At 49.5% G+C, this 25,391-nt stretch overlaps 1 protein-coding gene across 1 annotated transcript in view; it reads left to right on the plus strand.

Moving 5' to 3' along the window:
* The window catches only part of TRIM9 (tripartite motif containing 9), a 74,449-nt gene that overhangs the window by 565 nt on the left and 48,493 nt on the right, over positions 1 to 25,391 (plus strand). The window contains exon 2 of the mRNA XM_085314984.1: positions 6 to 805. Coding sequence (XP_085171110.1) covers positions 6 to 805 — 800 coding nt within the window. The remainder of the gene's footprint in view (positions 1 to 5; positions 806 to 25,391) is intronic.

Consider the following 25,391-nt stretch of genomic DNA (forward strand, 5'->3'; position numbering starts at 1 on the left):
GGAAGAGGAGCTGAAATGCCCCGTGTGCGGCTCCTTCTACCGGGAGCCCATCATCCTGCCCTGCTCGCACAACCTGTGCCAGGCGTGCGCCCGCAACATCCTGGTGCAGACGCCGGAGTCGGAGTCGCCGCAGAGCCGCCGCGCCTCGGGCTCCGCCGCCTCCGACTACGACTACCTGGACCTGGACAAGATGAGCCTGTACAGCGAGGCGGACAGCGGCTACGGCTCCTACGGCGGCTTCGCCAGCGCCCCCACCACGCCGTGCCAGAAGTCGCCCAACGGCGTGCGCGTGTTCCCGCCGGCCGCGCCGCCGCCGCCCGCCGCGCTGGCGCCGCCGCCGCCGCCGCGCAGCGCCTGCCTCACGTGCCCGCAGTGCCACCGCAGCCTGGGGCTGGACGAGCGCGGCCTGCGCGGCTTCCCCCGCAACCGCCTCCTGGAGGCCGTCATCGACCGCTACCAGCAGGGCAAGGCGGCGGCGCTGCGCTGCCAGCTCTGCGAGAAGGCGCCCAAGGAGGCGGCCGTCATGTGCGAGCAGTGCGACGTCTTCTACTGCGATCCCTGCCGGCTCCGCTGCCACCCGCCCCGCGGGCCGCTGGCCAAGCACCGCCTGGTGCCGCCGGCCCAGGGCCGCGTCAGCCGCCGCCTCAGCCCCCGCAAGATCTCCACCTGCACCGACCACGAGCTGGAGAACCACAGCATGTACTGCGTGCAGTGCAAGAGCCCCGTCTGCTACCAGTGCCTCGAGGAGGGCAAGCACTCCAGCCACGAGGTCAAGGCGCTGGGCGCCATGTGGAAGCTGCACAAGGTGAGCGCGCCGGCGGGCGGCCGGCCGGGCCCCGGGGGGCTCCCTSCGCCTGCCCGGGCCGTGCAGGGCCGGGCCGCTGCCGGGCGGTCTCCGTGCGAGCCAGCGAGGAGCTGGCGCAGGTCGCCCTGAGAGGTTGTGGCGTCTCCGTCCTTGGAGATGGTCGCAGCGCGTCTGGCCGCGCTCCTGGGCGAGCTGCTCTAGGTGGCCCTAGGCTGGAAGGTCTCCAGAGGTCCTTGCCAACCTCAACCGTTCTCCTCGGGGCCGAGCAGCGGCCAGGCCTGCGGGGCTGGCCCAGGGCTGCGCGGAGCGGCCGCGCTGCGGAGGAGCTGGGATAGCAACAGGGAGCGATGCCGCTGCGAGGAGGGAGGCTTGAAGGCTCCTCCGGGGGATGCAGCGCCAGGGCGCTGTGCAGAAGGAGGGCTGCTGCCGCCTCCCGCACACTGAGTCATTTGGGGGGGGAGGAGGAGGAGGAGGAGGGATGGCAGGCGAGCCAGTGGGCAGCACAGTCGCTGTGTGTTTCGCTGAATGCTGATCAGCCGCTCTCCGGCGTGCGCTCGCGCTGTCCTCGCCGCAGGCAGGGGTCCCGGCGCTGCAGCGATTGCTGCGGCGTTTAGCTCGCCCAGGTCCACCCTGCTGCCCCCTTCCCTGCCCCTGCTGGTAACCCCTCGCTCCTCTCCAGCGGAACTGGGGCAGAAGTGACTTGGATGTGGGCCGACAGGGCGCAGGAGGATGCACTTCATTCCTTGGGTGAACATTGCAATAATTGCCCCCCGCTCCAGCAGATTCGCACTGGCAGGAGCAGGTGGGGAGACCTGTGGTGAGGAGGCAGGGAGCTATGCATGGTGCCCTGCTGGAAGGGGTTCAAATGAATTGCTTTCTAGGGACACCCCTATGTATGCCGTGTGTTGGCACGGTGTGTGGCCGTGCRTGGCTCCGTGGAGGATGCAGGCCACTGAGCTGCAGCTCTGTGTGATGTCTTGAGTCAGCGGACGCCGACAGGGACAAGCCATCACTTGTCATGACACCCTTATTCCTCCCTTGAGTGTCCTGCGTGGCTTTCCGTGCCTTGCGCAGCCCCGTTGGTGCACGTGTGATGCCACAGCTGCTGCTGAAGTTCGTGGCAGTGGTGCTCACAGTGTTTGGCACAGGTGCCACGGTGTGCCACAGCCTGCCTAACTGCTCACCTGCTAACGGAAGCGCAGGAGCGCCTCTTCGTTGATGTGTCAACACAAGCAATTCCTGCTAAGTGCTCCTTAGGAAGAGTCAAATGTGATATTATTGTATACGTGAATGACTACACAGCCTATGCTCAGAAGCGCTTCCTGAGATGTTGTGTAACAAAATCAAAGGGAGAGGCTATTCATATCTGAAGCTTTATCCTAGCTGGGACTGGGCCTTAAGAACCAAACCACCTGTGGATTTGAGCTGGTGAACCTCCTGCAAGTCCCAAAACTCACTGGGACTTTGGCAGGCACGTTTTTGGAGGGCACATCRTAGGGCAAGATCTGGCTCAAGGACAGGCCACTGATGACCAGAAAGGTGACTGTTCCTATATGCTGGATCTTTTTGGTGGGAAGAGGTGGTTGTAACAAGTACTTACAGCTCATAAGAATGGTGGAGTTGGCTCTTGACTTCTCTTCKGTGATTACAACATGACTCCATGCAAAATATTCTTTGTAATACATCTATACTCTTAATTTTTGACATGAGCAGAATGTGATTCTTGCTGAAGTCTGTGATGACCTGAGAGCTCCTTGATGAGCTGTTGTTCTTGAATGCTGTATTCATGAGTCAGGATGTGATTTCTGGGCCCTAAGCAATCACTGTTAAATGCTGTGTGCTTTGCCTTGGAAGGGAGACCAAAGAGCTCTTCACAGAACTCTTCGGGAACTGACCCGATTTCTGCTTTCCTCTGAAAGAGTGCTGATTGCATGGTTCTTGCAGATGATTATTTCAAAATAATCTGCACTGAGGCACAATAAAGCATAATTCAGGGAGCTAAAATTTTCAAGCTGGACAGAGATAATGAGAAATCCTCTCTCTTGCTATCTTCCGTTCAGGACAGCTGTTGGGAGAGGAGTAATGCGGAGAAAATGTGTTTTTAATCTGAATTGTCCCACTTTTATACATGTATTGCAGCTGTCTGGATTTTTCCTGACAAGCTGTAGTGCCACTTGTCATGTCAAAAGCAAAAACACAAGATGGAGCTGAATCATGTATTCTTTGCACATTTGAGTCCCTCTTGCTTTTGCTGGGAAGTGTGTGGTGAGTGTAGGCTCGGCAGCTTGCTAATGATTGTATATACAGACAGACTAGAAGGGACCTCCAGGGTCACACAGTCGAGTCTCCAGCTATTTCTGAAAGCCCGGAAACCCCATCCATCAACTGATTAAGCTCTGTCTAAGACAAAAATGTTTCACCCTTGCTGATRCATACATGTTGGAAAGGTCTCCCAGAAGTTCAAGGCTTCTGATAGGAGCTTTCTTTTAAGCAGATTTGAAAGCTTTCTGGGTTAGGCACTGGAGAGAGAGTGACAGAGTGGTTATTCCTGGCTGTCTCTTGTAGGGTGTCAGGTTGTTGCCCACGGCTGTTGTATCTGGGTGCTCTCTATAACAAGGATTCAAGAGCAGTGACGTCCTTTCGTGAGTGTTCAGGGGCTGAAAAGGACAGTGATCCTGTGGTGAACAGCAGCAGCGCAAGCTTCTGCCCTCCTTTTGGGCAGCAGTGCTGTTCAGACAGTCGAGCAAGGCGCTCCCTTTGCTGGGGGATGCGATGAAGCAGGTTAGATGACCTGTCACGTCCCCCTCGCAGTGAAGCAGAAGCAGAGCTTGACTTCAGTGGAAGACGCACAGGGCTCTCAGTTGTACTTCAGATGAGGTTTAACTGGGATTGACCAGGCCCTCTGATTGCAAATCCCAGCTGCGTGTCTGCACGGATCGTGGTAGAGAGCAGCCCCAAAAGAGAGCTGCACTCCGTTGAATCAGCTGTGATAGCTGTTAGCAGTCAGTGGCTAATTAGCAGAGGTGTAACGTGGATTTCTGCTCATCCAGACTGCGCTGGCGTGGGTGGCGGGTGGGGTAAGAGGTGAAGGGTGAGCTCTTCTTTCAGGAATCAGAAAACCTGTGTGCACCAAGCATAACTTCCAGCTGGCTTGCACATCGGCGGTAAACTAGAGAGTGAAGAGCACTGCTAGTGCCCGTCAGTGTCTGCCTGTGAGATGGTGGGCATCAGAGCCGAGGGAGCGCGAAGGAGACGGCGTGGTTCGCTGGCTCGCTTGGCTGGACCTTCTTTATGTTAGCTGCTAGAGAAGCTTTTGTGGGGAATTGCTTTCTTGTGGCRTGGTGAACATACTGCTGTTAGTCCATAGGAATTCCTTTAGCCCAAAGGGCTTGTCAGGGATATCCAGGGAGTTGCTACCTGACAAAGATCTGTTTGCACTCTGAAGTAAAATATTTGCTGCTAAAAGGGAAGCGATGAGAATCTTTAATCTTTTCCTGTTGCAAGCAGCGCGCTTTCCCGAGCCTCGGTCTGACGGCTGAATCCCAGCACACTTGCTCCATCCTGTAATTGCAGAATCTCTCATGTCCTTCTGTAGCAATGTCAAACAACATTCCTGATCGTTTTTCTGCTTTCTGCTGGCTGATCCCGAGAGCTGAAAACAAGCTGAGATGCTCTGAAGTGAGAGAAAAGCAAATGTCAGYGAGGTCAATGGATTTACACCAATTTGCGTCTGTCTAGGATGTGGAGGCGACGCTGCCTTGCTCTATTAGTCTTGGCCTTTATTTAGAGTACAGCTTTCTTACAGACAGCGTTTGCCCCTGCGCTCATCCACAGCTAACGAAATAACAAGCACCCATGAATATCCCATTAATCAAAGGCAATTTGGTACAGCAAGTTCTACAAGGCGTCCTGGGAGTGTGTGTGTAGCTCTGGCTGTCAGGAGACATCCTCTTGGTTATTTGCAAATGAAAACGGGCCCAGGGCCATCTCATAAACTGGAGTAAATCAGTGTAGCTTCGTCGGTTCCACTGGGGAGTCCTAAAAGACACTGACTTCGGAGGAACGTACTGGGTTGCACCGTCTGAGCTCAGCCTCCCCAAAGGCATTTAATGTCTAAACGTGCAGCCTCGTGTCAGGTGGGATCTGTCTTCCTGCAGTAAATTCCTGTGTTCCTTAAATAGCCTTTTTCATTCCCCCCCCCCCCGCACACAATATTAACATTTTTTTCTTTTCTTAGCTGCTTTATCAATGAAGGTTCCCATTGACCTGATGGGGTTTTTTTTAATTATTTTTGTTTGTTTGTTTGTTTGTTTGTTTTTGTTTTTTTGCTGCATTTACTGTGGTGTGAGTCAGGAGAACCTCAGGTAAGGTAGGCTGAAAAAACAGCCCATGGAGATGCTGCTCGGCTTCCTCTACTGGAGATTTCAACAGGTGGCAGTGTGTCACCCAGGGAGTCCCCCGCTTGCTACATCCTCGTCCTCAGCCGGGATGCTAGGAGAATTAGCAGCCAGAGCAAACTTGGCACCTGGTGTTAAGTAAATGACATTAGAGTGAGGAAAACAACAAAAAATAACATTGCTGATTATTTTTTAAGTTTCACAAGATGCATAAACCAGGCCTCAAAGTTCAGATTTTTAAAGGGAAAAACTTGCTTGGTGTCACTTTCCAGAACTTGGTCTGCATATTATTACAAAATCCTGCTATGTGTCACCACAATAATAAACAATTATTTTAATAACTATAATGTTATAACTTTAAAGAAAAAAAAAACATTTTAGAGCATCTGAGTAGTCTTATACTTCCTGGGGTTTTGGCAGCTATCACTTGGAGATGTGTTCATTTTTTTCCTGAAGTTTGAAGGAATTTCCTAGATTTCTGGGTTTTGGAGGACAGCCTGGGTGTCCCGGAGCTGGCTGAAGAAACTCAGCGGAGGCTCAGGTTAAAGAGCAGAGCAGAATTTCTTGCTGGAAAGAGTAAGACCAAGTTCATTCCGAAATTATTTCCAGTCAGCATCCGGTCGTAGCAGCAGGGCCGAGTGTTGTGATCCTTGACTGCAGGGAGTGGTGCCGATCTGGGACGCAGCAGCTGCAGTGTGAGCTGGGCTTGGGGGTGCGCTGAGATGCCCTGGAATCGCCGGTGTTGCGGGAATGCGGACGTGTTACCAGGTGAACGCTCAGTTCAGCAGCAGTCAGCAGAAAGTGCTCTGGAGAGGATCTAACAGTTGAGGGATTTCTGATCGGCGTTAATTGCCTCTTTCCCTTTTCTAGCCTTTTATCAGCTGATGGATTTAAAACCGGGTCCGAACCGGGTGTTCTGATGGAGATCCCCACCCGCGTGCCTGCGCTGGGGCTGGCGGTTTGGGAAGGAGGCCAAACTGCCTGGACCCCTGGTGGATGTGAACTAAATACTGTGTGAACTTCGGAAGCACGTCGCATCCTAAAACCAAAGCGCTCCGTGCGCCTTTTCTTTGTCAGGCCTTCGCACGTAGTTCCGCGTTTCCCCTGGCTGGCCCTTCTGGGTTTACACGGGCCGTTGCCTTCTCCCGGCTCGGCTCCCTGCGGCAGGGCTGTTTGGTGTGGGTGACTTAACGCAGGCGCACGGTTATTTTGCAGCTGGAGGGTGCACAGCGCATCCGTGGTGTTCCTTGTTGAAGCCTTTGCTGGGGGTTTTGGGACTAGAGCCACTTTCCACCTGCAGCACTTGGGTCCTCTCTGATGAAATCCCTCTGTCGTCACACGTAACGAATATTCCTTGGTTTAAGAGGACTTGATAAAGATGATGGTAGATGTCACTGTACGTAGTCCAGAGGCATTTTCGTGCGCAGTGAGACAAGGGCGTTTGCAGGCTTCCTGCACCACTGAAGTGCCGCCGGCGTGGGGCGGCCCTGGTGGGGCCCCCAGCCGGAGCAGATGGCCAGCGCGCGCTCCAGCCGCCCTTCTGCGGTCCTAGTGGCGTGCATTAGCTCAGCCARCGCACTTGTCCAACTTCACCACCTTCCTCCCCCTCTCTTTACCTCTTGACCTGTGTAGGTGCCAGCTGCAGGTAATGAAGAGAGCTGCTGTGCTTGGTGCAGCACTTGGGCTGGCCGGCCGCTCGGTGTCCGGGCTTTTGTGCCCCTTTCTGCTAGCTGGGGCTCCCCTGTACCAGTGGGCTTTCTGCTTGGGGATGACCTCGCTCCCTGCAGAGGCAGGCGCAGAGGGCTGGTTTCGATGGCGAGCTGTTGTTTGCAAAGCCGTGCTTTCCTGTTGTGTTTCTCTGACTTTATGCTGTGCTCTCTCCACTGAAATATAAAAAGCTGCGAGAGTGGAGGGTTATCAGGCAAGTGGTTCTTGCTAAACCTGCTTATTGATTTCAGGAACAAGAGGTACTGCTTTGGGGCTGGAGCCACTGTTTCCTTGCTGCTGTTCCTGGCAACACTGTGCTGTGTTAGCGCAAAGTGCCCAGCGATTCAGCCCAAAGCAGGGATGGAGTGGGAGAAGTCTGGCRAGCGTGGCTGCCGCTGTTGATATTGTGCTGGGGAAGGGAAAACTGGCAGCAGCATTTYTCTGAGGGTGCTGGAAAGAGAAGGGGTGGGCTTGTGGCTGTGACCAGAGGTCAGTTTTCCCCGCTCTGCTGAGGATTTGCGTTGTGGTCCTGCATAAYGCACTCGTGTAGCATCCTTTCTGCCCTTTTTCTGTGCTTTGGACTGCCCTAGCTGTCTCAAGCTCTCTCTTAACAAGTGTATGTTTAGCACTTCCCGCTTCATTAGCTCCAGCAGCCTSATCATTGTCTAATATAAATTAATAACCAGGTACCTCCTGCTAAATGTTGAAATATGCTGAGGACTTCCAACAATGCAGAGGGCACCGTAGCAGTCAGTGCTGGGTGAAATCCCATCAGGAACATAATGAGAGCATCAGCTCTCCAGCCTCGCTCCTTGGGAAAGCACTTACGTACAAGCTTAGTTTTAAATTGAAGTCACAGAGATTTAAGGGCATGACTTAAATGCTTTCTCGAGCTGAGGCATCAGGAATGGCAAATTAGTGAGAGCCCTTGATGTGCAAACAGCGTCGGATTAGCTCCATGCTATATAAGGACTTGAATTGTCCCTTGGCTCGGGATGACAGATCGCACTGTCTTTCCTGGGAACACAGCTCTCTTTCTTTGGCAAAGTGCAAGATGGAAGTGTAAAACAAGCCTCAAGACTTTCACAGCAAYGCTAGTTAAGTCTTAGTCTTACTCTCTGAGGAAGCAGTCAAAATGTCTTTTTGGTTGTCCCAAAATGTATTTTATTGTTGTCCCTTTGTAGTTTAGCTGACTACCTCTTAATGCCACTTTTAATCTACAGCCAGCTCTCCGTGAGATCCTGTTCTAGGCAGAGCAGCAGCRGTTCAAGTCATGCCATTGCAAAAAAACAACTCGGCACTCTGCAAAGAAGGCAGCGCTCAGCTGTGCGGCTCAAAAGGGCAGAGTTTTCCCATACCCATCCCTTAGCAACACTTCTTCCATCTTGACGTAGGAAACAAGGACCTGCATGCGTGTTAGGTCTGTGCCATGATCAGCCCACAGCTCTGTGATTCAGAGCAAGTGTGTAGATACGGTTTCTCATCTACGAGATTATTTCTCACCCTCCTCCAGAGCACAGCAGTTGAAACTCATTATTGGCTAGAAAATCGTATGCTCTTGTTCTGCATGTTGTCTTGAATTTTGTCCTCTGGCCACTCGGTGGGATGGAGGCAGCTGAGCTGTGCTCCTTCCCCTTTGTTCTGCTGATGGCAGATGGCAGCGCAAATTGAAGGTCGGGGCAAGAGGGTTGTTTGATCGTATCGACTGTGTGTACAGTGCTGCRTTTCTGAAGCCGTGAACCAGATGACTGATCTGTCAATACATCTGCGACTCGGGCAGTGGTTAGGCTCTCTGATTTCCCATTGTGGTGCCAGGTGAAGGACACTTTGCAAGCAGCTCCGAGGAAGGTCTCTCCTTCGTGTCTAGCTGGCAGGTGACTTGTCCACGCCTCCCCTAGGCACATGCTGGGCAGACCTGGCACATCCCAGGTTGAGCAGAAGCCTGTTGCAGCTGGTTTCCAGCTCCTGTTGCTGTGCCCCAGGGCTGGTGGGCCTGAGGGGTGGTACCTTGGGGAGTTGAGAGCTGAAGGTACATCCCAGAGGAAAGCTACCATGCTACTGGGCCGTGGGGATGTTTCYTGTCATTGCATGATGCCTATGGAGGAAAGCATCAGTTACAGAGGAGAGAGGAGGAGAGCTGAGATAGGAGCCCACTGAAGGTTATCAGCTGCTTTCTCCTTTCTCACCTTGCAGTTGCAAGAGTTCAGCAGCTGGGGGAGAACCGGGAAAAGTGGAATGTGATTTGATAGGGTAAGTTTGACTCCTTTCTTAACTGCCCGCAGGTGAAATGTGCCTCTTTCCCATAGCTGTAAAGGGATTTTTAAGGAGCTCTGTCTGATGGGACTAAAACTCTGCTTGGACGTTCTTGAACTAGAGATTCATGTTATGATTTGGGCAGGTACACTGACTCCAGTGTTCATCAAATGGCTTTGAATTTCTGGCTGCCTTGGAAGGAGGACAGTTTCCATGATTTCCATGAGAACCGGTGTATGTGGGGTTTTTGGTTTTGTTTTTTGTTTTGAATCAGCCCTATTTCTGCTCAGGCAGAAGTTTTGTTCAGCTCTCTTGCAGCTCTTGCATAGTGAGCAAGAGCACAGTGGAATACAAGAGAAAGATCAAGCAAGCCGTGTCTTCTTGGTGATATTCTGAGACTTGCATTAGTAGGTTTTCATGGAAAAAATGTCAAAGCTCAGGGAGCTGCAGTGATATTTCATGTAGTGCTTTAGCTGGCTTTTAGCTTTTGTTTTAGAGGTTTGATTTCTAGTGTTTTGTAGTTGTGTAAGTGCTGCAGCTACATGGTAAATCTTTATTGGAGAGTAGACAGTGTTGGGAAGCTAAGTATGGCTGCTTTTGGGGTCTCAGAAGCAGGGGAAATAAAGAGCACTTGCTTTTAAAATATGATCTCACTACTTCATCCCAGTCTCCGGCCGTATTTCTTAGCTGGCGTAAACTGACATCAATTCATCGACTTAAGTGTCTCACTCCCTTAGCGTGATCTGTTCCCTGTGACCCTTCTCTCTCGCTCTCTGGAAGAAAAAAGGGGGGGAAGAGGGGAATAGCCTGTTTAAAGCATTAGTGATGTGTGAATTAGCAGGATACCTGATGTAACTACCTGATTCTTCCRCTGCATCACTCTTGGTGGGGAATGTGGGACACTTTTATGGAGCTGTTTGCATTCTCGGGCTTGTTTGCGACTCTGCAGAGGCAATGTCAGGAGAATGACACTGCGCAAGGTAATTTGTGGCAATTAGCACAGGTTACCTCTCTGCAGGAGCACGTGCACTAAGCGTTTGGCATCTCAGTTCATTCGGTGATCGGACAAAAGGAAAGTCGGGGCAATGACTTACGTCATGACCACAGCAGCGTGCACGTGGTCGAATAAAGGACCTTCCTGCCATATGCCGCAAGTCTGGCTTCGTAAAGCCRTAAATTACGGGAACTGTCGTGCGTCGTGGCAGGTCTGAGAGTCTTGGGCTCTTCAAAACTCGTGCTCGGCCCCACAGGGATTTGGGACGAGGGGCAACTTGGCAGTTTGAAGTCAGCCAAATGGGTTTGGAAATGCAAAATGCACAGAACTTACAAGTCTTAAGATACGGCTACGGCTTCAAGTGGGTCATGCCGATCTAGTGCCGTTAACCTCAGCAATTCCTCCTGCCTCCATTCGGTAAATGTGATGAGAATTGACAGAAACCCAACGGTTGACCTACGTAGCCTTGCAAAACCAGAGGAATTTTTTGTTTGCCCAGCTTGAGCATGTGGCACCTAGCGGGCATGTGAAGCATAATATGAAACACACGGTGATTCACCKCGAGTCCCTGCACGAGCACTCTCCGCGGCAGTGGTGAAGTTGGTTGCCCTGAGAGGCACTGTTCGGCAGATTACAAGCCAAGACATCCACAGTCAAAAGTGTCAGTCATATCTGAGACTTTTCTTTGCCACCTCGTTGAGTATATGGGGCGCTGTTAGCCGATCGTTACTCAGTGATGTCTGTGCAGTCGGTAGCACGCATCCAAGCGCTTCATCATCCCCCCAGTGTTGCAAAGGTTYCTTGGTTTTCTTCCGTTTAATTGGGTGGAAATTCTCTACTGCAGAGAGCAATTACCTTGTCAAATGAAAGGAAAGGTGCTAGCCAGAAAATAAGTGAGTTGAGCTCATATTTAATCCAGAAGCTGGGATKAGAAGGCTGGGATACTGGAGCATTCCCTCGTTCAGCGTGAGGACCGCTGGTTTCCAGCAGAGATCACCAAGGTTATCTGAAGGTTGCCAGGCAGTGTGATTTATTCAGAATTGTCTTCAGGTAGACAAGCTAGTCGGAGAATAATTCTGTTCTGGTGAATGTGTCTTTTATCTGTTTGTAAAATATAAACAGCAAAATAAGGTGCAATCTGAAAAGAAGGCACACGAGGAGTAGAGTTTATATTTACGCAGTCACCGTGTGCTGAGTTGTTCCAGAAATTGCTCACATCGCAGCAGGGTTTGTGTTTCGCAGTGCCTTCCTTCTGAAGCCTCTTTCCTGTACCCAGGAAAAAACATCCACTGTACTTAGATGTGCCCCAAAATACATCTGATTTAAATTAAGTATAATGAAGCTTACGGGACCAACGTCATCCACTGGTGAGAACTTGCATTGCAGTGTTGAATTYGGTGGAGCTGTGCTGATTTAGGATGTCTAAGGCTCCACTGTAATGTATGAGCTATTAATAAATATGTGCTTACCAGGGATTTGGAGCAGAGTTATGTTCCTAATGACTGTCTCTATGAAAAGCTTTTAACCTCAGCAAAATGTTTACAAAAATCAATTTTTATTATATTGCTGTCATTTTATTTAGATAGACAGTTTACTTGGCTTGGGGTCTCTGACTTGATTTGCAGTTATGATCTGAAGAAGCCAAGACATCTCTGAATATAAGTAATGTCACAGATGTGTGTTGAGAGCACAATTTAAGGCCAGATTCTGCCACCTTCATTCATGCAAAGTGGTCTCTGTCATCAGGAATAACCATATTAACTTGAAGCAATTTACTCCTTCAGGGTAAGATTAGTGGATTTTGATGCTGAAAATTTATATGCAATTGGTAGGTAATTTTTTATAACGGTTTATGTAACAATTTATTGCATTTACAATTTTGCGTGTGCATAAATACATTAAACTACCTCTTTGTTACGGAGAATATTTTAAAAGTAGCAACTGCATAACTCTGCAGTAAAGTATTGATATTTATTCCAAGACAGAGTTGATATATGAATATTTCTAATGCACGTGTTCAGAGTGACAGATAATAGTTTATAGCCTGTAATTTGAATACCAGTAACATCCCTGGCCCTAGACAAGGCAGGATACAGTCAGTCTTTTTTCAGAAGATGATATAATCCGAGGGTGACAGGCAAAGAAAAGGACTGGGAGGCAGAAGGGCTCCTTTGTGCGGCTGTGAAGTGGTTTTGGCCCCGGCTCCGCGCGGCACTTCCGCACGCTCGTGTGCTTTTCTGAGCAGGGCTTTAGTGAGCCATGCTGAAGTTCAAGCAAATGCTTTAGGTGCTTTGCAAAACTGACTTTTATTTTGGGGCTGTTGCACTAGGCATCATGAAATACGTTCCTCTTCCCGTGGCGTGGCACACACATGCTGCTTCGGTGCCTTTGCCCTGTGAAGGTGCCCGTGATGGCCAGAGCCTGCAGCACGGTTGCTCCTGGAAGCACTGCTGTGCTCAGCACGTGCGTTTTGCAGCTGCTTTGCGGKGAGCCTTGCAAGCCCCCTCCTGGCGCTCGAGAGAAGGAGCGGAAGGACAGGCCTGGGTGAGCTCTGCTAATGAGCTGATTTTTCCCTTGAAATTGGCTGTAATTTTAAATAAAAATACAGTTAAGAGGTAAAATCTTCAAGGATCGAAGCTGCAATCTAATTGCACGCTTTGGGATTTCTCCCTGGGCTTCAGGAGCTCTGCTGGGTATTYGACCGTTCAGAAACCTTGCACACCTGCGCTGCAAATGGGAGCTCCGGGGCTGCGGAGTCAGGTGGTCCTACAGCAGCGCCGCACTTCATCATGAAACTAGGAGAGATGCATTTTCCCTAAACCTCCCTCTCAAGAAACAGGCTCTGGCATTTTCCTTCTGTAGTTTACCACCTAGCTTTGCAAAGTGCCTTTAGAAAAAAAGATGAAACAAACAACATTCTAGTATTACATTAGAAATCCGTGTTTTCTTTGGCTTTTGTGTTCAGAGCCTTCGACCTTTGTTGCTCCCGAGCTGTTTGATGAGCAACCGCAGCCTCTTCACAGCCCTCGTGCTTTGGAGCCCGCAGTGCTGGGGGTGGACGCGTGTGCGCTGGCCTGTGCGGTGCCCTGTCCCTGTCTGGGACACGCAGCGGGGTGGTGCGGATGGGATGAAGCACGCAGGGCAATGCTTGGACAAGCCCAAGCTCGTTCTGGGCATGTGAATCCTGGAACCAGAGAGCCCAAGGGGCTGTGGCAGGGACACCTCAGCTGCCTAGATGTGAGCTAATTAAGAGCACAGGTAATGAGCTCAGGCAGAGCACTGGGCTAATCCTGCTAAACTAGGTCTGTTCCTAGCTTGATCCTCTGTTGGGTTGTGCRGCATGGATGCACCAGCCCAGACATCTGTAGGAGTCTGCACACTGCTCTTTGCACCAYGTGGATGTCCCTAATGAAGCTCTGCTGATCAGTGGACAAGGAAGGGTCTGTGCTCCCTGCTGCTCTGATTTGCTTCRTAGACATTGCAGCAGAAATCCTAAAGGAGGACAGAGGTGTAACACAAGGTGTGGGTGCATGGAGCTGCTCACAAGCATGGAGAAAAAGCTGCTTCCTTTGAAAATCAAGAAACAGAAAGGCAAGTGTTGCCAGTATCAGACCTGCAACAGCTTCTGAAGGACATGGGGCCAGGCATGGATCACTTGGGAAGGCCATGCAAGCAAAGACCAAGGGTTCCTGCTGGATACTGCAGGGAGGAACTGGTGGAGGGGCGCAGAGTCATTGRTGACGAGGAAGGGAGATGGTCTTTGCTGGAGTGTTTCAAGGATGGGAACACGAAATTTGCCTGTATAGGAACTGAAGTACAGAGGGTGCAGTAGGCAGGGTGCCACAGCAAGAGACTTTTTTGGGTGAAAAGAGATCAGCTCCTTGTGCCTCTGTTATTCCATCAGCCTTCATACAGCCAGGCCCATGCAAAAGACAGATGTGGGCTGTGGGTGTTTTGTGTGCATGTATACATCCATTCACCTGATACCCCAGCCTTTGATGCAACCAGTAGCTCATGGCTGGGGTGTTTATATTAGCAAAAGTCCATTTGTGATAAATTCTCATAGCATCTTTGGACATTGTCACACTGCGTGAAGCCCCTTTTGAATACATCCAGACTGCTGCTTAGCTGCATCTTGCCCTGGGCAGGTATCTTTGCTCACCACTGAGCTCCTTGCTGCACCAAACCAGACTTAAGTAGCAGGAGGAGTGAACTTACCTTTGAGATTCACTTTTGCTGCTCATCCATGTAGCACAGCAGCAGGGAGAACAAARAGCATTTTAACAAGGTGCTTCCAGCTTCTGCCAGCACTTCTGGTGTGTTTGCTTTCCACGCCTGGAGGTCCTCTCCCATCCCCCTTAAAGWTTTTGTGTTGTGGCAGAGCAGGAGGTGGCAATTCAGAGGTCCCAAGATGCTATATACYAGCACTGCAGGTTTGCCAGTTAGTGCTGTGTTTGAAGCTGAATTTATAAATATTATCAAATTAGTTGTCTTGCCAAGAACTTCAGATCCTTACAGAGCAAGTTTAAAGAGACTTCTTTTTCCCTTCTGCTAAAGCAATGGCTTTAAAAAATACCTCACGTAAGTGGAAAGAGTGGTAGGGAGTGGGGCTTTTGCTGACGTCGTGAAGTAAGAAGGGTCTCTGACTGCACAAAGTCTCCAGAGACGCTTTTTTTAAAGAAAAAATTTTCTATAAAACATATCAGAGTTATCACTTCCAAATGTGTTTGTATTTTTGTKGTATAAAAGGACTTTTCTTCATCTGTTGTGTTGAAAGCTAAATACTGCAAAGCCTTGTCTGGGATTCGAGATACTGCCTGCTAATCCTGTACACAGCTTTTTGCAAAGCAGCTTAAAATTTAAGATGACCATTTGATGTGCCTTCCGTAAACTAAACCTGTCTCTCATTCCCCCTTCCCTACATGCCTATTTAAATTAGCAGTGCTTCTGTATTTTTTCTCTTTATTTTGATACCTCTCAGGTTAAAACTAACATGTTCCTGTYGGTTTGTTTTGTTTCCATATGACAGTCACTACTAGGAACAGCAGCCCCATGTCTTCTACGCTGATTTGCCTTGGAGCSCACAGACACAGGTGAGCTCTCAAAGCAGAGATGTAGCCTGCTGCCCAAAGTGACCCAGAGGGACCCTATTTGGAGTTAGGAGATGTCACAGTAACCTTCATGCGAAATCCCACCACCTAGGCCCRTAATTCGGATGTCTGTTTGGAGTTGGTCCAGACAAGGTTGGATTTCCTCTGTAACTGCTTTAGCGTCGTTCTGTCTCTCTTCTCACTACYAAGGAGTCTTGTCCAGCCCTTGGCTTGTGTCTCATCTGCTGCAGCCTCCCAGTTTCTTGATGAATTTCCTCTGTTATGAATGCTCAAATGCTGCCCCAAAGCTCCTTCAGCTATCTCTTCCCAAGGAGCACGTGATCATCTCTGTATCATCCCGGCTCTCCTTGCGCTGTCACAAGCTGCTTGACTTTACTGTTAGATCTTCCCAAGCCCTTCTGTGTCTCCTGTGTTATTTCCTTGGCTTCTTGGAAACTCCTTTCCCACAAAGCACTCGGCAATGGAGAGAGGTAGCTCTTTGCTGTGGCCCCACTCTATGTCACTCTTCACCCAAGCCTTTGCTGCTTCCCATCTGTTAGTTATAGTGGGTTTTTGCCTGGTGCCTCAGAGTGCTGGACGTCTTGCTCCATGTTTGTTTYTAATCCCAGGTAAGGGATAAGAAAAGGGGTATTCCAGATAAGGACAGAAACAAATATTAGATATATAAGGATTTTTAAAGATGTCATATGGACTGAAGGAAGTTCTGCAAATGATGAGCACATAACCAGGGTCTTGCAAAAGATGTGTGCTTCAGAGTGAGATGCAGTATGCTTGCTAGTCCTCCCTAACACTCTGCTTCCTCCTCTTGCTGTTGCCCTCGTTTCTCCTGTCCTTCACAGAACTGCTSTACTCCACTGTTCTTCCTTTGCTGAGCTGTCTCTCTCCCCGTTTTTTCGTGGTCATTGCCACCTTCTCAGTCTAGCTGAGAGGTACCTGTCCTTGCACAGCTGAACTGGATTCATGTTGTGAACACTCGGACATCCTCTTGCACACTTCATTTTTTTTCTGCTATTTCCCAAGCATTCTTTTTCATTTCACACCGATTGAAGATGGTTACATTATGTGAATCTTCTGTTTTCTTCCTGACTGGGGCTCTCATCTATTTCTTATTTGAACTTATGGCCAGGAAGATGTATTTGAGCTGTTTTGATTCCTACTGTTAGTGGTTCTGGCCAGGCCTCACAGAGTGTTTGCCAAGTTGAGGATGTTCTTCCTTCACGTGTTGTGAATTGTTGCTTTTCATTGCTGATTCCTGTGGTGGACTCTCACTTTGTTTTCCATTCACCGGGCTATGTGCAGATCCCAATAACACATGTCCGAAGTCCTTGCAGAAACCAAGTTTCCTGAGGCCCTGCAGAGAAGTGAGGGCCAGGTGGTAAGGCTTGGAGCTCCTTGCAGTGATTTATTCAACGAGCTTTGCTGTCCATGCCCTTGTCCTGCAGGACATATGGGCATGCAGCTGGTCCATCCTCACCACACTGAGACAGGCCCTTATTCTCTAGAGATTTCTGGAGCTGTACACTCTATTTCTGTTTCCTTTTCTCCCTATGCTGGTGTTAGTTCATTCTTTCCTGTAAAAAAAATAAAATTAAATAAAATTAAAAAATGTTGTTACTGAAGTGCATGTGAATTATTCCTCCCTCCCATCCCTTGGTGCTTCCCAGATTCTTCGCTTCTTCATAAATAATCATGAATGATTCAGTAAGTCCATTAACTGCTTTCCTCATGACACTAAGATATATTGCTCAGCTTCAGTGATTTGGATATCCTTCAGTTCTGAGTACTGAACCCCCTCACCTCCTTGCTCTCTGTAGATACACTGACAAGTTCTTCATTACTTCCTAATTAGCCATACGTCCTTTCTTATTAAAGAATATTTTTTAAAGGCACTCATTAGCTCAGCTCTTCCAGAATTATTGATTTATTCTTCCTTTTTTATTAATGGACCTACAATCTTCTCATAATCCATCCAGTTCGTTTGGTTAGCCTTCTCCGTAATGACTCTCATCCTCTCCTGTCTACGCTTTTCCTTGTTCTGTACTGCCTTTGAGTGCCTTTTGCCATCTGTGCCTTTCTCTGCGTGGTTTATTTTGCTTGAAAAGCTTTCTGTGGGTGCTCAAGAGGCTTTTCTTTTCCACATCTCTCCAAGGGTGGAAGAATGTGGTTTTCAAAGACCTTGTTCCTGGACTGTGTTAGGAGAGCTAAAAATTGAAATCCTCAAGGGTTTAGATTTTTGCACTTACTCAATTCCCCAAATTCCTGAATTGTCCTCTGTCTTYGTTCTAGGTACCAGGTGCCTTGCTGTGCTTGGTAATCACTTTTCTGGAGGATCTGGATTCTGCTATTCAGCTRCTTCCACCAGTTACTGCTTTCCATCTTGTGCTGTGCCACATCCTGCTTCTGAATTGTAGTATAGACACAGCAACATCTGAGCCAGCAAGGGAGGAGACCAGAGGAGCGGGTCTGTCCCACAGGAGAAGCTCTCTTTCAATAGATGAAGGAGTTTGGCTTTCATGAGGTATTTTGGGGAGTTTGCCCATCTGCTTTTCACGGCCTCCTCAGAGCATTTTTTTTCTCTTTCCCCAGCCCTTTCTCTGATCATCTGCCCTGGTGGTGTTTGGACTGACAAAGCTGGCACCGTCCTTGCGCACAGGGCCCTGCTGGACTGGCAATTTTGGTATATCACTGTGGGTCTGTTCTCAGCTGYGCACGTTCACAGCGGCTGAAGAGTCACGGCGTGGGTTGCTCTTTGCTCTTCCTCTGCAGATCGGCCAGACCGCCTCGGTTCAGACACAGCCTACCTAGCCTGGTGCCCTCCACCTTCTGCGCTTCACAGGTGGTGCCTTGCTCACAGCCCCTTTCTGAGAGCTCTTTCTCCAGCTTTCTTGCATAGTTTGATCAGCAGGAAACTAGGCTTGTCTTTGGGCCTGGAGGGGAGAAGAGCCATTTGCAACTCTTGCCTGTGCAGTCCTTGGCTGGTTACAGCAGCGTGCAGGACGCCAGCAGTGTCACCCCGTTGGCTGTCACTGAGGTATCCCCTACTTCGGGATTGCCTGGGAGCCTCGAGGTGATCATGTGCACCTTGGTGCGAGGGCTACTTTCTCCTTTGAGTCCCTACAGATAAAAAAGTGTTGAATTTCCCAAGAGACTGATTTGRTGGACTCTGGAACCAAGTGCTGCAGCTGCTGGAGGCTGTCTGGAGCTCACTGGGGCAATGCTGTTCAGCGTGCCCTCGCTGCCGGGAGCAAGCGGCAGCTAGGGAGCAGGAGGCTTGCAGCACAGTGAGCTGCCTGGCTGAGGCCATCTCCAGCACCCAGTCATTCCGAGCAAACAAGGGGTCTGCAAAATGCCCCCTACGCACATCCCTTGTGGGGATGGAGAGTTTGGAAACCTGGAGCCAGATTTAGGGGCTTGGGCTCCTTTGCCTAGAGTAAGGAGCTGAACAAGGAGAGAGGCTGCGTTTACTGTGTTTCTCCTTCACTGTGGCTGAGATCTGAGCTTCCTCAGCCTGCTGTAAGTGCTTTCCTGGCAGCATCCACCTGAGCGTCTGTGCGGCTGTTGTGGTGAGTGTTGCTTTCTCAGTGCTGTGGTATCCATGGTGATGGGAAGTATTTCTAAAGTGGTGCTTAAAAGCAAATATGAAATCCTATATCTTGAGCCTGCCCTTTGATGTGCTGCATCTACCCTTGGCGCCGTCTTCRGAGGGTGGAAGGAGCCCTGTCCTATGCACCTGAACACAGCAGTGGCTACACTTGTTGGTTTAACTGAGCAGATACTCACTATGGATCTGCTTAGCTTCCCCCTGCCAGGAGAGAGGAAAGTGGAAAATCGCCTGAGCAGAGGAGTATGTGAAACCTGAGCATTGCACTGCTGGGAAACCTGGCACTGCAATGCCCCAGGAGCAGACCGCACTGAAACCTCAGAGTGCAACCGGGCAGGAGCGTCTCTGCTTGGACAGAGAGGTGCACAGAAGGTGAAAGCTAACCATCTCTCTTTTCTATTTGTAATATAGCTTTGGTCATAGAAAAAGTTAGGTTGGAAGGGAACTCGAGAGATCTCAAGCCCAACCTTCTGGTCAGTGAAGGCCACCTTCACAGTCAGATCAGATTGCTTAGGACCTTGTCCAGTCAGGTTTTCAAAATCTCTGAGGATGGAGATATTCTCACGCCTCTGCGGGCCCTGTCTCAGTGCCTCATCAGCCTCGTGGTGAAGTTTTCTATATAATCAGATTTTTTCTTGTTGCAGCCTATGCCCTTGCTCCCAAAGAAGCATCTGGCTCCATCTTTTCCACAGCCCCTCTTTAGTTGAAGAGTGCAAATAGGTTCTCCCTTACCCTTCYCTTTTCAGTGCTAAACAAACCCGGCACCCTCAGTGTGTCTTCCCACATCACATGCTCCAGACCCTGACCACCYTCCTGACCCTTTTGTGGGCTGTCTCCTGTTTCTCTGTCCACCTCCTCTCCACGATCAGGCAGTTGGGAACAGAATCCCACCCCACAAGGAAAGGACGGTCTCAGGTGTCCAGACTGAGCCATAGAGCAGAGCAAACGTTAACAACCCAGGAACAAACTCAAGGCTCAGYTCTCTCCAGGCAGCCCAAATTCGTGTTCAAATAATAGAAAATAGGCAAGGTCAGGATGGAGGGAAAGGTCAGAGCAGAAGCAGGGGCAAAAAATGCTGAATTCAGTAACAGTCAACTAATAACTTCTCCCACTGCAAGTGTGTTCCAGATAAGGACATTCAGGCTRCTTTATCACTTAAGACTAAACACTCCTGTGATTTCTGTACTTCTGATTTGTTGAAGTCTGCTGATAACTTATTCCAGCTGGATGCACAGAGCATTYGACTGTAACTATGATTGAAGCACAGTTTGGAGTGGGGGGTTGGGTTTCAGTTGCAGCTTTCTTTTCCTCTCTTATTCACAGCAAAATTAGAAGCAGCAGCAAAAGCTGAAGGAGAGGGTTTTTCTAGTAAGCTCAACCTGAGGCTAAGTCCCTCTGTTTCCTCAAAGGGAGATGAGGAAAAACTTGTGCCAAACCTGCAGTCCCCCTAGCTGCTGCTGCACTTCTCAGGCTTGAGGARCACTTCCAGTACCAGCAGGAGCTCCTCACCTCCAGTGTGACCTCAGGGTGCTCGMGGGAGTCTGCAAGAGCCTCATGGCTGAGAGGAAACATCAGAAGTGGCTGGTCTCGAGACAGGTTTTCGGTTCTGTTGGAGAGGGGGTATGAAGCAGAAAGGCCAGTTGATCCATGGGCATCTCATCTTCATTTCCCTCCTCCTCCTCCTGCTGTGGCTGTCTGATACCRGCAATCTTACTAAAAGCAGAAAGCATAAAATTACTACTAATTTGCTGATATTCTGTTGGCAGTGGAGTCTTGTTTCCCAGTGCTTGCTAGCAAAGCAGAGATTCACCCAGCACTCGTGCCACCTCTGAGGGGCAGGGTAGGTCAGGTGGGTTTATCAGCACTTCTCCTGGGGAGTCACCCTGCTGCAGAGGGGGCACCTCCTGATGAAACACCTCCTGACCAGTCGCACCTTGCAGCCTAGTGTCAGCAAGGCATTATCAGCTCTAATTCACGTGAATGCACTAAACCATAAAAYGTGGCCATTTCAGGAGATTTTTGCGTGCAGTTCAGCCGGCCCTGGCGTTGTGAAGGAAAGGGCCAGGGCTATAGTGCATGTGATTCAACCCATTTCCTCACTGGTGGGGTAGARGGAAACCTAGAGACACCAACAAAACTGTCACGTTTTTAGAGCTCATTTCACTAATTTACTGACAGAGTTGTGCTGCAGAGAAAGGAATTTCATCTCCTGTACAGATGAGGCCGCAGGGGGATGAGCAATGTGGCCTAGATCCTTAAAGTGGTTAGAGCTGTGCTGACTGTTGCCTTCCCCATTTCCTGATCCCTCTGCAGATAAACACCTAGTGATGTGTGCTGGAAACAGCTCCTGAGAGCTGGCCTCTTCTCGTGCATCTCGTGAACCCCCGGTGAGCTGGGGTGRCGTACGCTGGGCTGGGCACTTTCCTTCCTGCTTGCCTTTCCCTCACCACTTCCTTACAGCAAGCACGGTGGCCAGCTCGGAGCGTGATGTTCAGCTTTTCTCAGGAGCAGTTCCACCTCCGTCGCATTGGGGCTTGCAGCAAACCTAGAGCTCGGTGCTATTTCCCAGAGATGTGAGTGTGAGCTTAGCACGGCTGCTACAAAGCACTTGAGTCTCCTAAGCATGTTTTTTTGATGTCTTGGGGAGTGCTTGRTACACAGAACGGCTCTGGAGGTTTGACTTCACTTTTGTCTGCTTGTCAAACATTCACCATTAAACTTGAACTTTAAAATAGTAGCCAAGAGCAACATTTAGAAAAAAAAMCAGAACAAATAACCTGTGTCCTCTTAAAAATATGCTGGAGAAGTGGAGGGAGAGAGGTTTGCTGTGTACTCTAAAGGCTGCATAATTTAGCGGTGTATTTGCCAGAAGAGATGATACCCTGTGGTTTATTTGGGCAGGTCAAAACAKCTCGGCTGGATCAAAGACCTCAGAGGAGAGTGCAAGAAATGGTGTGAAAGGTGACTGTGAAAATCCTGCCTGTACAGGAAGTTTGTTCCTGATCTCTTGAAATGAAGAGGCAGAGAAGGAGGGAGCAGGCTCCATCCTGGAGTGTGGGAGGAGGAGCATTCCCCAGGGCCTGGGAAGCACCCGCAGGCTCTGCCCAGCCCGGGAACAGCCTCAGCTGGAGGACAGTGGCTGGTGCGGGGCACCTGCCATCAAGGCAGTCGTAAACCACGTTCAGAGCATGCGGGAGAGGTGTCAGTGATGGCAGGGCTGGAAACCGTGGTTGTCAGGGAAAGAATGGACAAGCTGGGGATGTTTAGAGAGAAGAAAATGTCGAGGGGGGGGATTGTGGRGACAGTCTTCAAGGCTGCAACAGGCTGTTGCAGGCTTCATATTTTCCAAACCTACACTGAATGGAACAAAAGTTGTGCATCTAAATTGTAGCAATGGAAATGCAGTTAAACAAGTTTCTGTTGAACAGGAAGCACCACACCAGACTGCGCAGCCTCCTCGGAGGTTTCTGAGAACAAGCTGGACAAGCTAATGTGTGTTAGGATGGCAGAAGCAGAGCTGCTCATACCTTGGGACTGCCATCTCTAGGTCCCTCCAGCTCTGCCATTGGGAGACCCAACTGGAACGTTTTCTGTTAGCATCCTCCAGGCCGTGGCTAGGCTAGTGAGTGTAACGGCCGGGGCTGTTCAGTGCCCCAGGCCAAGAGACAAAGCACCTCTGATGTTCCTGTCCTCCAGCCCCGGAGTGTGGTGGCCTCCCTGCTGGGGAATGTGATCAGAAGTTTTGGCATATGGGTAAAGACCAATTTAAGTACTGGACTCAAAATACTATCATCTTCAACAGGCATTAGCCAGTATCTTATTAGTTAATACCTAACTGGGAAAGATAGCTTGAGGCTGAGAACTTTCAGACTTGTGATAGTGATGCAAAGGACCAGCCGTTGGTTGCAACCCTTCAGTGCTGCTGCTATTTCACCTCCACACGTGCCAGACTGCTTTCCATAGGGGGAGATGATGGAGAATAAATAGCCAAAAGGAACATACAGCAGAAGAGCAATGCTCCTGTGGTTGTGCTGGACTTTGAGTGTGCCCAAGGTAAGATGTGAGGGAGAGAGGAGTTATCTTTTCTCAGACTAATTTAATTGGAAAAGGCAGACAAGCTTTTGGGCACACTAGCCCATCCCCTAAGACTGCAGGGTCAAGGATTCATTAGGAAATGCCGGCAGATGGGTTGTCTGTAAGGCTGTAGTTCAGTCCTGCTTTGTGGAGATGCTTGGGGGAGATGTGCACTTTCTCCAGCTGAAGGAAAGGGCTGTGTGTTGATTGCCAAAGGGAATTAGATGCCATCTCCCATCTGTGCCTTTGCAAACCTCCCCTGAGCTGAGTTCTTGAGTGCTTGCTGTTTGTTCTGTAAAATCCATGTTTTGGTCAGCAGCCAAAGAGGCAAAGGGTAGTGAAACAAGAAATAGTGGATAATGCACCAGGCTGGGGTCTCTAAAAGCCAAGGTCTGTTCCCACCTCTGTTCAGATTGCCAAGGTGGCAAAACACAGAGCTGTGAGGAGGGTGTTAAGGCTGTGTGACCTGTTCAGTGCTGGCATTTATGTTAATGCTGTTTGAACATTGTGCTTTTAACTTTGCGTTCGACACATGAAGCTGCCTAGTTTGGGTGCTCACCCACTCAACTGCCCAGGAGCTTTCTGATCTAGACTGGCAGAAGGTGAGAGAAGTGGACTTGCCCAATGTCACACCGGTCACTTATGGCAGAGCAGGGTTTCAGCATCAGGCCTCCTGGATGCCGTACCAGGATCATATTTGGTAAGAAGGCACTTTCATAGCTGCCTCCTTGGTGGGACTTCATGACCATCAGTGATGGTGATGCTGAGTTGCTGCTGCTCTTCATGSCAGTCCTTGCGAGTGCGTTGAGCGCCAGTCAATGGCGTGTACTCCTTTACCTTACCGAGTTCAGAGCTGAAGAGCACAATAAAACCAGCAGCTTTTGCAGGCGATTAAATGTCAAAGCAAAGTCAAGATGCTGGCTAGCTGTCAAGCCTGTTTGTGACTGTAGCAGGCTGCAACACACAGATGGTTATTGAGGCCATAAGAGAAGAAAAAAGTGTGGTCAATAAACTTCAGTACAGAAAGAGTTGCCTCACAGGGCTTTCGACCTGCTTTCCCAAATACTCCTGACTTTGGGCTAGGACTGGTAAAAATCATTGTTTATGCAGTTAATCGGGTTTATATTTAACTCCAAACAATATAATCAGATTTAAAGATTTAATGCAATAATGGGATGGCAGAGCTAAAATGTGAGTAACCAAGGAGGCAGGCTGAATAGGAAGGCAGTAATTGGATTGAAAGCAAACAGAGTGTTATTTTAAGACAAAAAGCATAAGATCTGCACTGTGCACCTTCCTGGGTATTGGGCTATGACAGGAGTGCCTGCACGCAACATCTGAACACTGTTGTGCTAACCTCTACCTAACACAGTAGGTGAATGGATCCCCGGCAGCTTTGCCTGCAGGCTGATGATCCTGTTTTGTTTGCCCATATGTACATCCGTAGTACGTTTATTCTGCATGTAAAACAGATCTGGATTTGTGGCCTGGCACATGAGTCCATAACCTGAGTCTTTGCTTACGTATCTGCCCATGCACCATAGAGGAAGACTGGGTCTAAGGAGACAGGATTTGTGTGGTGGGACTTCCCTTGCCACTTCCAGGATCATCCTTCATATTTTCTGAATGAAAAACTGCGGCAGAAATTTGTGCCATTCCAGCCTAAGCAGACCCAAGCCTTTCCTTGCTTTGGATGTGATTAGAAGTGTTTAAAAGCTCCTTGACCTTTTCTGGGAGTCCTTCCCCAAATGCTCATGTGCTCTGGATAAGTAAGAGCGTTTCCTAGCCTTCCCTGGAGAGCTCATTTTCTTTCGAGTTGACTTGAGCCCTCTGGCACTCCCTGAACCCAAAGCAGAAGGAAGGTTGAGTGGAGCATCAGCCCAGGGGCTGTTTGCTAGATAGAGGCAGCCAAATGCCGCATTTCCGTGGCTCCCCATAGGAAGCAATGCGGCTGGTTTGCTTTTCTTTCACTGTGAGATGTACTGAATCTTTACCCTGATCTCCCTGCTGTGCTGACAAACCTGAGTCCTGGTTCTGGGGACTGTGCTGTTCTCTGGGTATTTGCACATTACATAAGTGGTTTAAGAAATTCTGCAAGAAAAATGATGGAAGAATCCTGCCAGGAAAATGCAGAYTTAAATTTAGAGTCTCAGTGTGGATTTAACCCTAACCCTGGTGCATCCCATCCTCTACATATTACAGCCTTGAGCCTTTCACACTGGTGAGTTGAAGCAGAGAGAGAGAGTTTGCTGCTCTTAACTGTGTATATATTATTAACCTTGACCATAATCACCAACTGGTTCATGTCTTCCTCTCTTTGGGGCATGGGGACATSGGAGTCCTTGGGAAGAGCTGGCAAGCTGGACTTGTTGGTGGATGTTTCCTAAGCATCATYGAGTGGGATGCTTTGATTTTTGCCACCTTGTTCAGAGAGACAGCTGACRTACAA

The sequence above is a fragment of the Rhea americana genome, unplaced genomic scaffold (assembly GCF_003343005.1).
Source record: "Rhea americana isolate MKP2758 unplaced genomic scaffold, rheAme1 scaffold_42, whole genome shotgun sequence".
NCBI classification, from domain to species: domain Eukaryota; kingdom Metazoa; phylum Chordata; class Aves; order Rheiformes; family Rheidae; genus Rhea; species Rhea americana.